The sequence below is a fragment of the Cygnus olor genome, chromosome 17 (assembly GCF_009769625.2).
Source record: "Cygnus olor isolate bCygOlo1 chromosome 17, bCygOlo1.pri.v2, whole genome shotgun sequence".
NCBI classification, from domain to species: domain Eukaryota; kingdom Metazoa; phylum Chordata; class Aves; order Anseriformes; family Anatidae; genus Cygnus; species Cygnus olor.
The window spans coordinates 2990289-3002983 of NC_049185.1; the positions used below are offsets into that span (position 1 = coordinate 2990289).

Consider the following 12695-nt stretch of genomic DNA (forward strand, 5'->3'; position numbering starts at 1 on the left):
CCCCCCCCCCCAAATCCTCTCTCCACGGGTGCTGGCAGAGCTGCGGTGGGGGCACCCGGGGCCGGACCCCCCCCCGCTCTTCCCCAGTGTGCCCCCCACCCCTCCTCTCCCTTTTCCTCCCGCTCGCCGCAGCGGTGGAAGCTCCTACCGGGGGGGCCGCCGAGCGGCGGTGCCCAGCTCGCCGGGGCCGGCCGGGGCGGGGGGGGGGGGGGGGGGCGAGGCGGCCCCGAGCACCCCCCCTAGAGGCGGCTCCCGGCTCGCCTGCTCCCCTCCCCTCCGTGCTCATGTTGACATATTCACACGGCACGGAGTACTAGTGATGCTTTGCTGCAGCGTTACAGTTTCCGACACCTTCTTTTTATAACTCGGCTCTGTCCCCCTTCCACTCGACCTGTCAAAACCACGCCTATGGAGCCACACAATTGGTCCGAAAGCGTCAAAGAGCCAATCAAGGAGGCTCCAGCTCCCTTGTAACCCACAACACATCCATACAATCTGGTGCACGCAGAGCACAGACTCACAGGGAATTCTCAGAGCTGAGAGGCTCCTTCTCTCTCTCTCCCTCTCTCTCTCTCTCTCCCCCCCCTTTCTCTTTCTCTCTTTCTCCCCCCCCCTTTCTCCTTCTTTCTCTCTCTTTCCCTCTCTCTTTCTCCCTCTCTCCTTTGCTGGAGCGGAGACAAGAGTATAATTCTTCCCGATTTTTTTTTTTTTAAAGAGAAAGGGAAAAAAAAAAAGGAGGAGGAGGGTGAAAGAAAGAAGAGATCCTGATGGAAATCAGGGCACTCTGACCAGCTCCTGCTCGGAGAGGGGGGAAGGCGAGGCGGAAACGAGATTTTCCTCCAAGTTTTTGCTGCTGCCGCTGCCTGAAGGTTGCCGAGGAGCCGTCCTCGGTCGCCGAGGGGGGGTGGGTTTGTTTGCTTCTTTCTGCTCTCCCTCCCTTGCCAGCCTCTGCTCTGCAGCCTGACCGTACGGAGGAAAGGTGGAGGGGTGGGGGGGAGGGGGGGGGCAAAGCCAGCCACCCAAAAAGAAAAGCCAGCTTGGAGCCGTCACCCTCCGCAACGAAAGAAGAGAGGGGGGACTGAGAGCACGAGAAAAAAGAAGAAGAAGAAGAAAAAGGATCTCGGCTTGTCCAGCCCTTCTGCGGCAACAGGAGCAGCCTGCGAGCCCGGTGGATTTTTTTTTTCCCCTTCTTCGGCGTTTCTTTTCGAGCGCAAGGACTTCCACTCAGGAAAAAAACAAAACAAAAAACAAAACAAAACAAAACAAAAAAACTCGCAGAGACAGAACAAAAAAAGAGCACGACTAATAATGAACAATCCTGTTAATCCGCTGTCCCGAGGGCTGGGGATGTGCCCCGGCTCGGGAAGTTGTAGGCTGTAGAAGTTCTGCCTCTCCCCCATGTACTGTGCTGTCTAGAGCTTGTTTCCCCCACCCTATTTTTTTATTTTTATTTTTTTGGTGCTTTATCGCTGTTATTGTTATTATCTTAATTTTTCTTCTTCATGATGTGCTGTTAGAACCCACTCCAGGACTACTCCAGCAGTAGGAAGACCGAGGAGTGGAGTGGATGAATATACCGATGAGAGATCCAGTAATCCCTGGGACAAGCATGGCTTATCATCCTTTTTTACCTCACCGGGCACCGGACTTTGCCATGAGCGCTGTGCTGGGACATCAGCCTCCCTTCTTCCCCGCTCTGGCTTTGCCTCCCAACGGGGCAGCCGCCCTCTCCCTGCCGGGGGCTCTGGCTAAACCCATCATGGATCAGTTAGTGGGGGCCGCAGAGACTGGGATCCCCTTTTCTTCCCTGGGCCACCAGGCAGCAGCCCATCTGAGGCCTTTAAAAACTCTGGAGCCAGAAGAAGAGGTGGAAGACGACCCCAAAGTGCATCTGGAGGCCAAAGAGCTTTGGGAACAATTCCATAAAAGAGGCACGGAGATGGTGATCACCAAATCGGGAAGGTAGGTCCGAGTCGGGGGGTTCGTGCTGTGTTTTTTATCTCTCCCCCACCCCTCGGTCTCTGCACCCCAGCAGCCTGCTCCAGAGCAAGGCTCTTTCTCCAGCGCTGCCTCCGTGGAGCTCGGTTCCTCTGAAATTAGGAAAAGTTGAAGGCAGCTGAGGTGCTCAGCCTGTCTCTGGGCACCACGCTGCAGGGAAAGGCTGAACTGCTGAACCACACGACCCGGCCCCCGGTCAGCGGGTGCGTGTGCAGGGGGCGAGGGGGGCTCTTCATGGTTCAGCAGCTTAATACTTTCTGGTAGCAGAAGGAAAATAATTTGGGGCTGGAAAAGGCGCCGGCCTGATCACAGCCTAACTGCTTGGAGTTTTTCTTCCTGAAGACAGAGAGAGGGGGAATATAGCAAAAATTATATATATATTTGCAGTGGCATATCTCTGCGGGTGAGGTGGTAGCTGCAGGAGGGCTGAGATATTCAGTTTATCAGTTGCTTCGCTTGTGCCTCTGTCTCTGCGGCGATACAGACATGCATTTGTGCTGACTAATTACATGTGGAAATGCACAAAAAGCTGACAAAAACAGCCGGCGCTCCCACACGGGCTGCAGAGGGGCTGCTTGAGCTGCAGGGAAAGGTTTTGCAGCTCCTGCAGGAGCGTGCTGTGTGTCCCTGTATTTATATAACCTTCACGTCTGAATGAATGAACATACACGGTGCGTACACGCTCTGCATTTCTGCATTTTATAGGTTTACACGTCTGAAACCCCTCTCTATATTCGCTACTAATTGACATCTGTGCTCTTTTACAACTCTACCTATTGATGTGATGACACGTAGTGAGAAAACCCTTCGCACTCGGCTGTTTTTCTAACGCGCAACCCCTAGAAAGGTAGCAAACAATTCACGTGTAATTTGCCAGAAGAATTACTCGAGGAAGCCACTCCTGAAAAGTCTTCCTAGGTCGCCCTTAGCAGCCCTGCAGGAGCTTCACCTCCTCGCAGTGCACCACTTACAGGGTACAGGCTCAGGGAAAAAAAAAATATACTAACATCAGCAGGGGGGGAAAAAATCTCCCGGCCCGTTTTATTGCCTTTTCTAAGTTTTCTCTGTTAATTGTGGTCAAAAGTTTTGCGCGAAAAGCCTCGGCGAGTGCTAGGTGCTCTTACATGTTGCAAAGTCATGTGTTTCCTTTTAAGTTGCGATTGCTGAATGCCAACCACTCGATATAATAAACAGCAAATTTGTGGTATCCTGTTGCAGTTTCGAGCTGGACTTAGGAGCAGAGGGGAGCGTGCTTTGCAGAGAGCCCTCTGCACAAATATCAGGCTCTGGGACCTTGCAGCGTTGTGGGAGCCACGGCAGCTCCCTCACCGTGGGGTTTTCTCCTCCTTTGTTGATTAAAAAAAAAAAAAAAATCCCCCACTCCGCTCTTTATAGATGGAGCGGGTTATGGAAGCGAGGAGTATTTTTAATCTGAGAGTGTTATTTTCCTATTTCTTTGTTCAGCAGGCAAAATAATAAGAATAATAAGAGATCTGAGAGACCCAAATTAGGCTTTGCTGTTTAGGAATGGAAGAGGGTAGGTGCCTGCTGACTTCCAGGGAATACGCCCCGCTCCCCTCCGCCTCTTATCCGAGGGACGATTTTTTCCTGGAACTTTTAAAGCGTTTGAAAAATCTTTTCGCTGGGGGCGGGGGGAAAACCTTCATGTTGTGTGTATGGGGGGGGGAGTTTTCTGCTTCTGAGTGAGCTCTTGGTAGATGTGCTACCAAGCTCCAGGAGCTTACTTAAACGCTGTAATTATTATTTTTTTTCTTTTTTCATCTTGTCTTTTCTTTATCTCCCCTCTCCCCTTCTCTGCCCGTAGGAGAATGTTTCCTCCATTTAAAGTGAGATGCACTGGACTGGATAAAAAGGCCAAGTACATTTTATTGATGGATATTGTGGCGGCTGATGATTGTAGGTACAAATTCCATAATTCCCGGTGGATGGTAGCCGGCAAAGCTGACCCTGAAATGCCAAAGAGAATGTACATCCACCCGGACAGCCCGGCCACCGGAGAACAATGGATGTCCAAAGTCGTCACCTTTCACAAGCTGAAGCTCACTAACAATATCTCTGACAAGCACGGATTTGTGAGTGCCTTTTCCCCCTTCTTTAGCCCCTCTTCCCTCCGCTGCCCGTGTCGCGGGGACTCCCCGGGCCCTGTCCCCAGCCCTGTCCCCGCAGCGCAGCCGCCCGGCCCGGAGCTTTCCCAGGCGTTTGAACTCGGGCGGAATAAATGGGTGGAAAATGAGGAATAAATAGCCCTCTCCACGCTCGCGGCTGACGTGCGTGTGTCCGGTTTCTAATATTCCTTGATTTTTTTTCCTCTTGCCGAGGTCAGGATTAAACAATCGAGTTTATTCTGTAACCTTTCCAAAGCCCAATCCGTGCCATTCAGTATTAATCTGAGAGGTATATTTCCAGCGTAGTGCAACTCGATATTTCTCGGAGCTGTGTTGACTTTATAAATATATATATATATATAATATTTTTTTAATAAAGACGGTCACACTTTTTAGGCATAGGAAAACGATATGCATGTGTGTAGAAAGGGCTTAAAGGCCCAAGTACGCAAACATTTAAATATATATTAATCTGGATAATGTAAAGCAAGCCGGAGTGAAAATAAACAGGAACCAAAATCAGAGGTCAAGTTGCCCATTCATGTCTATCCACTCCTTTACATTTACTGGGTGTGCAGAGATAAAACGCTGCCCCTAAGAGTGAAATCAAACAAACGTGCTGATAAGTGCTCTGGCGATCCTTGCCGTTTCTTTCTGTTCCTGGGAAAGCCTCTGTCTCGGAGCCGGGGGTGCTGGTGGTGGCCGCTGTCGGGGGATCTCTAATGTGCTGAAGATTGCATTTGCTGCCTGTGATTTGATTAGACGATACATTTTTGCCTCTCGCAGAAGGCCTTAAGTGGATTGGGGCGAGCAATTAGACCTAGCCAAGGCTCTCGTGTTGTTGTTGCTATTGTAGCTGCTGCTCCTTTTTTTTCTTTTTTTTTTTTTTAATTGCGATTATTTTATTTTATTTCATTTCACGTTGAAATCACGAGACATTTCGTCCGGAGCCCGGACGAGCTTCCCAACCCGCACCCCCCCCCCCCCCCCCGGCTCTCCGCTCGTAGGGAAATCACTGCAGGGCTTTCCCCAGTCCCCGTAGAGCCGCCGGGCGGCCGGTCTCCCCCCGCCGAGCTGGAGCTGTCAGTGCTTTTTGCTGGATGCTGGAGTCGGCTGCGTGGTGCCCGGAGAGATGCTCTCGGCGGGGAGGAGGCAGCGGAGGGGAGGCGAACAGGGGGAGAGGAGCGGAGGCTGGAGGGGGGGGGGGGGAGAAAATCGAGGCGGGGGTGCTGCCCGCTCTGACCGTGTCGTTCCCCCACCTCCTCGCCCTCTGCTGCCCCGCTCCAGACCATCCTAAACTCCATGCACAAGTACCAACCCCGGTTCCACATCGTCAGAGCGAACGATATCCTCAAGCTGCCCTACAGCACGTTCAGGACCTACGTTTTCCCGGAGACTGAATTCATCGCAGTGACCGCATACCAGAATGATAAGGTAAGGAGATTAAGAAAGGATTTGTTTTACGTGTTTTGGCTTTTAAGAGAGCTTTTACTCTGCAGTGTTCCCTTCAAAATCACGAAGCCCATCCTGCTCCTCTCCCCCCCTGCCCCGGTTCCCCCCCAAGCCCCTGGGTGGGGGGGCCGGGGGCTCTGCTAACGCCGTGCTCCAGCCGCCCCCGGGTAGGGCATGGAGCTGGGGGGGGGGGGGGGTCGAGGGTCGGGGGGGACCGGGGGGCTTCTTTCGGGAAGAAAAGGGGACAGGGTGGGGTGGGGATCGCTGCTTTCAGTGTGGATTTAATCTAAGACGCATCAGAAAAAGAATCGGATCCGTGTGTCGAAAGACAGAGGGGGGAGAGCAGCGTGGCTGGAGATTTTGTAATTCTTCCTGGCCTTTGTGCTGTTTTAGCTCCTTTAACAGCAATTGGCAATAAGGCTGGAGCGCACGTCTGGTTCCTATTATTATTATATTATGATTTTTTTTCGTATCCTGCAGTGTTTTATTATTTTTTGTGGTGCAGAAATATGCTCTGATCAGAGAGGGGTATCTCGCTTGAATTTAGCTGCAAGGTCTAAAAGAGCCAGTGTGAGAAAGTTTGCAGCGCTGCAGACGCTGCGTTCCCATTTCTGCGGGTTTATTGTCGCTCACAACGAAGGTGGTATATTTGGGAGACTAGCAAATGGCGAATTTACGATAATTAAGTCAAGTGGAAGGAAGCGAAAGAGCCAAGAAGGGCCTTTTATTTTTCTGCCTATAAATTTGAACTTTGCGTGCGTGTGCGCCAAGGGCAGGGGCTCTGGATGCGCAGCGCCCGGCCGCGGCAGCCTCCTCCGCGGCTCAAAATCAGGGGGCGAGACGGGGGGCCGAGCCCTGGGCTCCCAAAATCTTGGGACTACAGGGCTCGGGCTGCTTTGCCCCGTGGCCGCGGCCGGCCGTTGGCGAGGAAACGGAAAGCAAAAAGCGCGCCCAGGGAGTTAGACTTTGCTTTGGGATTACCGGCGGGGCTGCGCGCCCCGCTCTGGCCCCGCGGCCGGCCAGAAGGCAGCGTGTTTGTCCCATTGCCATGAAATCGGGCCGAAAGCCGGGACCGCCCTGCCGCTTTCCAGCCGTGCTTTCTCCCCGCTGCCTCCTGCCCCCGCCGAGGGGGGGGGGCTTGGGGAGGTCCCGGGGGAGCTGCGCCGCCCGGGGACCCAGTGCAGGGCTCAGCCCTCCCGCGGGGGTCCCGCTGCCCCTCTCCGGCCGGGGGTCGCGGTGCTGCGGGCATCCCCGGCCCCACCGCATCCTTTCCGTGGGGACAACCCCCCCCCCCCTCCGCCCCCCTGTGACTCCCCCTTCCCTTCGCCGGCCGCGGGGGCAGGGAGAAGCGGCCGTTCTCAGCCCCAGCCCGAATCCCGAGGAAAGCCCCGAGCCCACTCCAAAAAACGCAGCCACCCTCCTCTCCCTTCCACCCTCCAAATCAAGTCGCTCCTGGCACCCCCAGCGCCCCAACACACACGCACACGCGGGGCATAACGCGATTATATAAAGTATTTTATTATAGCAAGGGGGTGGGCATGATTCCTTTGCGGTTTAATTATGGCATTTAAAGAGTTTAAGCGCGGGCATAACTCGCATGGATCGCATTGCACGGCTAAATTAATTCCGATGCGGTGGCAGCAACACGGGGCTCTTTCATTGCCACCACCGCCGGGGTCACCGGCCAGCCCCCGAGCCGGCTGGGGAAAACGCCGGAATCCACCCCAAAACCAGCCCCCGTTGCCCCCTGCCCCATGCCCGGGGGTGCTGCTTCTGCCTGCGCTGCGGGATCCGGGGAGAAGGGGTTGGGTCGCTCGTTGTTTTACGAAATCTCCTTATTTCTGTCCCAACAACCCTCCGCTTTTTTTTTGCCTTTTTTTTTTTTCTCCCTCCCTGTAGATCACTCAATTAAAAATTGACAACAACCCCTTTGCCAAAGGTTTTCGGGACACCGGGAATGGAAGGAGGGAAAAAAGGTGAGTCTGAAGAGATTATATACGGGCACCTCATTTGCTTTTCGTGTGCAAAGCTCCGAACATGACCAGAGGTCAAAATCACCTCGCGTTTCCTCCAAACCACACTTCCCCCCGCCAAAATTAATAAGGATCTCGTCGTTAATAACACAAAACTGATTGCATGTGAATTCTTGCGTGCTTCCCACGTTTACTTTTTACATCGCACGGGATGGCTGGCGAAAGCCGCGTCGGCAGATTAAGGGAAAGACGGTGAATATCCCCCCAAAAGAAGTTCCCCTTAACATTTAGGCAGCAATTTTACACCACCACCATTTCTATCTGGGACAGGGAAACGGGGCGAAGTGAGGGCAGAGCTGATCGCTGCTTGAGTCTCCCCATGCATTTTCCCGGGCACTGCTGAAAAGTGTGGAGGAGAAGCACATAAATAAACTGTTTTGACAGGGGTGTCCCGCGAATATGGAAGTAATTAATGACAGAGAATTCTTTATTTTTCAAAAAGCCGCGGGACAGTTTCTTTCCAGGTAGACAGATGGACAGCACTAGTTTTAATGCGGCTCGAGAATTTTATTTTTCTTAATATTGGCTAAAATAGAGAAAGGGATTTTTTCTTTTCTTTGATGGGGACTAAGTCTTTGTTTTGTTTAGTTAGAGGAGACACGATATTTTAGCCAATTGCACTTGGTTTTAGATAATGAATAAATGGGTCAGTTCCTTTTTATTTATTTATTTTTTTGAAAGAGGAAAAAAAAGGGGAAATGTGATGTAAAACAAGAGGCCTTTCTCTGTGCCCAGGACTGAACCCGGCACACACACACACATGCCAGCTCCTCTTGTCCGTCAGCGTGAAAATAAAGCCAAGGCTGGAGCCACAGGACGGAAACGATTTCTAATTTCTCTCTAAATATAAATAGATTTTACTCCGGGTTAATTGTTGGTGAAAAGATTACATAAAGTGCCTAACAAAATAACCGCTTCCTCGCCATCTTAGCGACCATTAGGACCGCTCGTAGCTCTGCAACATCCTCGCACTTAAAAGCTGATACCCGGGGAACGGTGCCCTCACTCCCCCAGGCCCCCCCATCTCCCCCCTTTTTCTTGAACATCTGCCCTCGGCCCGGCCCGCTGCTAACAGCTCCCGGGCGGCCTCCTCCCGGAGGCACCGAGCCGGGCGCCGGCCTCCGCGGTGGAGGCCCCCGGGGATGGTTTGGAGGCCCCCGGGGATGGATTGGAGGCGCCGGGAGGGGGGGGGGGGGGGCGGCCGGGCGTAGCCCCCACCGCTCGCCCAGCGGCTCCGTGTGGCCGGCAGGAAGCAGCTGACCCTGCAGTCCATGCGGGTCTACGACGAGCGGCAGAAGAAGGAAAACGCCACCTCGGACGAGTCGTCCAACGAGCAGACGGCCTTCAAGTGCTTCGCGCAGTCCTCCTGCCCCGCCGTGCCCGCCGTCGGCACCTCCAGCCTCAAAGGTGAGAGTGGCCTCCGAGAGCAGCCAGCCTGCCTGCCTGCCTGCCTCCTGGCCTCCCTGCCTCCTAGTCTCCCTGCTCGCTCCTGACCACTCGCAGGGCTCTCTTCTCCCACTCCTTTTTCTGTTCTCCCACTCTTTTCTCTCTTTTTCCCACTTCTTTATCTCTTCTCCTACTCCCTTTTCTCTTTTCCCTCTCCGTTTTCTCTTCTCCCACTCCCTTCTCGCACTGCTTTCTCTCTTCTCCCACTGCTTTCTCTCTTCTCCCACTCCTTTCTCTCTTCTCCCACTCCTCTCTCTCTTCTCTCCCTTCTCAATCTGTTTTTTTTCCTTCTCTTTCCCTCCTCCCCTCTTTCCTTTTCTCCCCTCGCACCTCCTTTCCTTCCCTCTCTCTATCCCCCTCTCTCCCCGTCCCCCCCTGCCCCTTCCCTCTCCCCCCGGCCCCTCTTCTCCTCTCGTCCTCCCCCTCCGCGGCTCAGAAAGGAGCCAGCTCCGAGTCAAGGGAGCAAAGACAGACCACGGGGCAAAAGTTCAGAACTGGAGTCACTCCATTAATATTCCTCTCCGATTCTGTTATTAGAGGAAGGATCTTTCCCCTGGATACGGTCCCGAACTTTGTTATAGAAAAGTCCCCCCTCGCTTTCTCTCCGTGCGGGGTTGGAAGCTGTCTGCAGCTCTTTCACATGTATTAATCCATCCAGGGGCAGGGGGGGGGGAGCGCAGAGGGAGGAGGAAACAACCTCTTTTTGTTGTTGCTTTACTCGTTTGTTTAAAGTCCTGCCGAGCCGAGGGGAGGGGAGCTGGGAGGGGACCCGAAAAGCAAACCAGAGCTTCGCACCTGGGGCGCTGAAATTAGGAGATGAAGTGCAGAGGAATCCAGCGAAGCTGTGCACGCTTCGGGGAGGAGGAGGAGAAAGGGGGGGGGGGTCCACAGCGAGATGGAGGCCTGGGGGCGAGGGGGGGGGATTTCAAACTTCGAAGCCCGTCGAAAGGGCTGAAAAGTCTGGAAAAGGGGCACAAAATCCCGACGGCGCCCCAGTCCCCGGGGGGAGCGGAGCCGCTGAGGGGGCTCAGTTTTTGTGGCAGCCGCTTTCGTGCGCTGGGAACCTCAGCTCGCCTGGACGGTGGGAGCCGGGGAGGGGGCTGGTGGTTTATTTACTAAAAATCATCTCTTTGGGGCTGAATTTCGGGACGGCCGGAGGTGTCTGTGCCCCTCTCTCCGGCCCCGGGGCTGGGGGGGCAGGTTAGGGACGCGCTGCTCCGGATCCCAGCCCCTTTGTGTTGCAGATCTGTGCCCCAGCGAGGGAGACAGCGATGCGGACAGCAAAGACGACCCCTTGCTGGAAGCGAGCGAGTCGGTCAAATCAGCACGACCACGGCCCCCACCCCACGCGCCCGCCAGCTCCGCCGCGGCCGCGGGGGGAGAAGACCCCCGGGAGAAAGGGGGCAGCCCCCCCAAAAGCCACTTCTTCCCCAGCGACTCTGCAGCGAGCCGGAGCCGAGAGAGGACGGAGAAAGCCCCCCCTGACTCTCGCCACAGCCCGGCCACCATCTCGTCCAGCACCCGGGGGGGGCTGAGCGGCGAGGAGCTGAAAGCCCCCTTCGGGACGGCCCTAAAGGAGACGAGCCCCCGGCTGCTGGGCACTAGAGCCCTTCGCCCCCCTGACGTGCAAACCGACAGCACGGCTCACCTGGCCAGGGACATTTGCAAAACCTCGGCTTCCCCCCCGGCCTGGCCGGCCAGCAGTTCTTCAACCCGCTGGGCAACGGCACCCGCTGCTGCTGCACCCGGGCAGTTCGCCAGGGGGGGGGCTTTCTCCGGCATGGCCGCGGGCATGGGCCCCCTGCTCGCCACCGTCTCGGGGGCTTCTGCGGGCGTTTCGGGGCTGGATAACACAGTGATGGCCACGGCGGCAGCTCAAGGACTTTCGGGAGCATCCGCTATGCCCTTCACACTGCAGCAGCACGTCCTGGCCTCGCAGGTACGCCCCGACGGGGCTGCTCCTGAGCGGGGTGTAAAGAGGAGCTGGGCTTTTTTAGGAGGGGGGAGGGTTTGGGAAAGTTTTGTGGTGTGTATGGGGGGTTGGCTCAGGTCCCTGGGTCACCCCCCGTCGGGTCTTGGTGGCTTCCCCGGGGCAGTCCCGGTGCGGAGCGGAGCCGTCGGGGGGGCATGGGGGGAGGATGCCCGGCCCCGGGGCTGCCCTGGGGGCTGGGGGGGGGACAGGGGAGAGCAGGGGGGACAGGGGGGAGCAGCTTAGCCTGGGGGGCAGCCGGTGTCAGCACTCACACCCTTCGTGTGTGTGTGTTCGAGGTGGGGGGGCGCACGCTGCTAACACTTTTCTCCCCTCTCACTTTTCTCCTCTCTCTTCCCCTTCCTCCCCCCCCCTCCCCCCTCCCCCGCAGGGCCTGGCCATGTCTCCCTTCGGCAGCCTCTTACCCCTACACCTACATGGCCGCGGCTGCGGCAGCCTCCAGCGCAGCCTCCAGCTCGGTGCACCGGCACCCCTTCCTCAACGCCGTGCGGCCCCGGCTGCGCTACAGCCCCTACCCGCTGCCTGTGCCCCTGCCCGACGGCAGCAGCTCCTCACCACCGCCCTGCCCGGCCTCGCCTCCGCCTCCGGGGAGGCCAAAGCGGCCGGGCTGGCCTCCAGCCCCGGCGCCGGGCCTCTGGACTCCGCCTCGGACCTCACCAGCCGCTCGTCCACCCTCTCGTCCGGCTCCGTCTCCCTCTCCCCAAGCTGGGGGCCGACAAGGAGGCTGCCACCAGCGAACTGCAAAACATCCAACGCCTGGTCAGCGGCCTCGACCCCAAGCAGGACAGATCCCGCAGCGGCTCCCCGTAGCCGCCAGCTCATTTCAAATCACTCTCGCAGTGCACTTTGTTCGACAGAAACCACAGCCTCCGTCCCGCGATTTTTTTTTTTACCCCCCCCCCTTTTTTTTAATTATTATTATTTTTTTTTTAATATAAAATCCCCCGGCGTTGTGTGCGCGTTTATTGGCAAAAAAAAGGTATGGGGGGGGCGAGGTGGGAGGGCTGGGATGAGGCAGCGCTGGGCTGGAGGCTGCCAGCATCGAGGCTGGCCGGGCCAGGTCTCCGGCGAGGCTGGGGGGGGGGGCCTCCTGCCAGCCTTTTCTTCACTGTGTAAAAAAAGGAACAAACAAACAAAAAAACCCAACACCAACACCTAAAAACGAAATAATAAATAAAAAAATCACCAAACAAACTTATGAATAAAAATTAAATAAGAGAAGTGATTTTTTTTTTTCCGAAAAAAAAACTGTGTAAGTAACTCGCATATCGGTTCTTCAACAGTTGTTTCCTGGACGGGTTGTGAACGATAACCCTCTTAGTCTATTAAGGGAAGCTGTGTGTTTAAAATATTATTGTGATGTCTGAGAGCCAGTTGGTGGCTTTTTTTGCATGTTCCATAGTAGTCTGCTTTTCGGGGGGTTATTTTTTTATTTCGGTGGGGTTTTGTTGTTTATTTCTAATGCTCGTTTCAAATCCCAGGGAAAAAGAAATAATAATTAAAAACAAAATAAGACCCTCTTCCCTCTACCTTAAACATCCTCCCTGTAGCAACAACAATAAGAAGTGTAGTTGGAAAGAAAAAAAAAGTGAATTTATTTTATCTAAAAACCTCTGTAGCTTGACTGTAGGTTTATCACAGCTTTCCCTC

The 12695-nt window shown here is 55.1% G+C and overlaps 1 protein-coding gene across 1 annotated transcript; it reads left to right on the forward strand.

Annotated features, from left to right (window-relative positions):
- Window positions 1-479: 479 nt before the first annotated feature.
- Window positions 480-11855, forward strand: TBX3 (T-box transcription factor 3). The gene is given in 12 exon segments (XM_040577188.1): window positions 480-1962; window positions 3824-4091; window positions 5412-5558; window positions 7476-7552; window positions 8859-9016; window positions 10300-10704; window positions 10707-10782; window positions 10784-10994; window positions 11416-11444; window positions 11446-11588; window positions 11591-11740; window positions 11743-11855. Coding segments are annotated over 12 exon segments (2172 nt in total). The 5' UTR covers window positions 480-1567.
- Window positions 11856-12695: the final 840 nt, after the last annotated feature.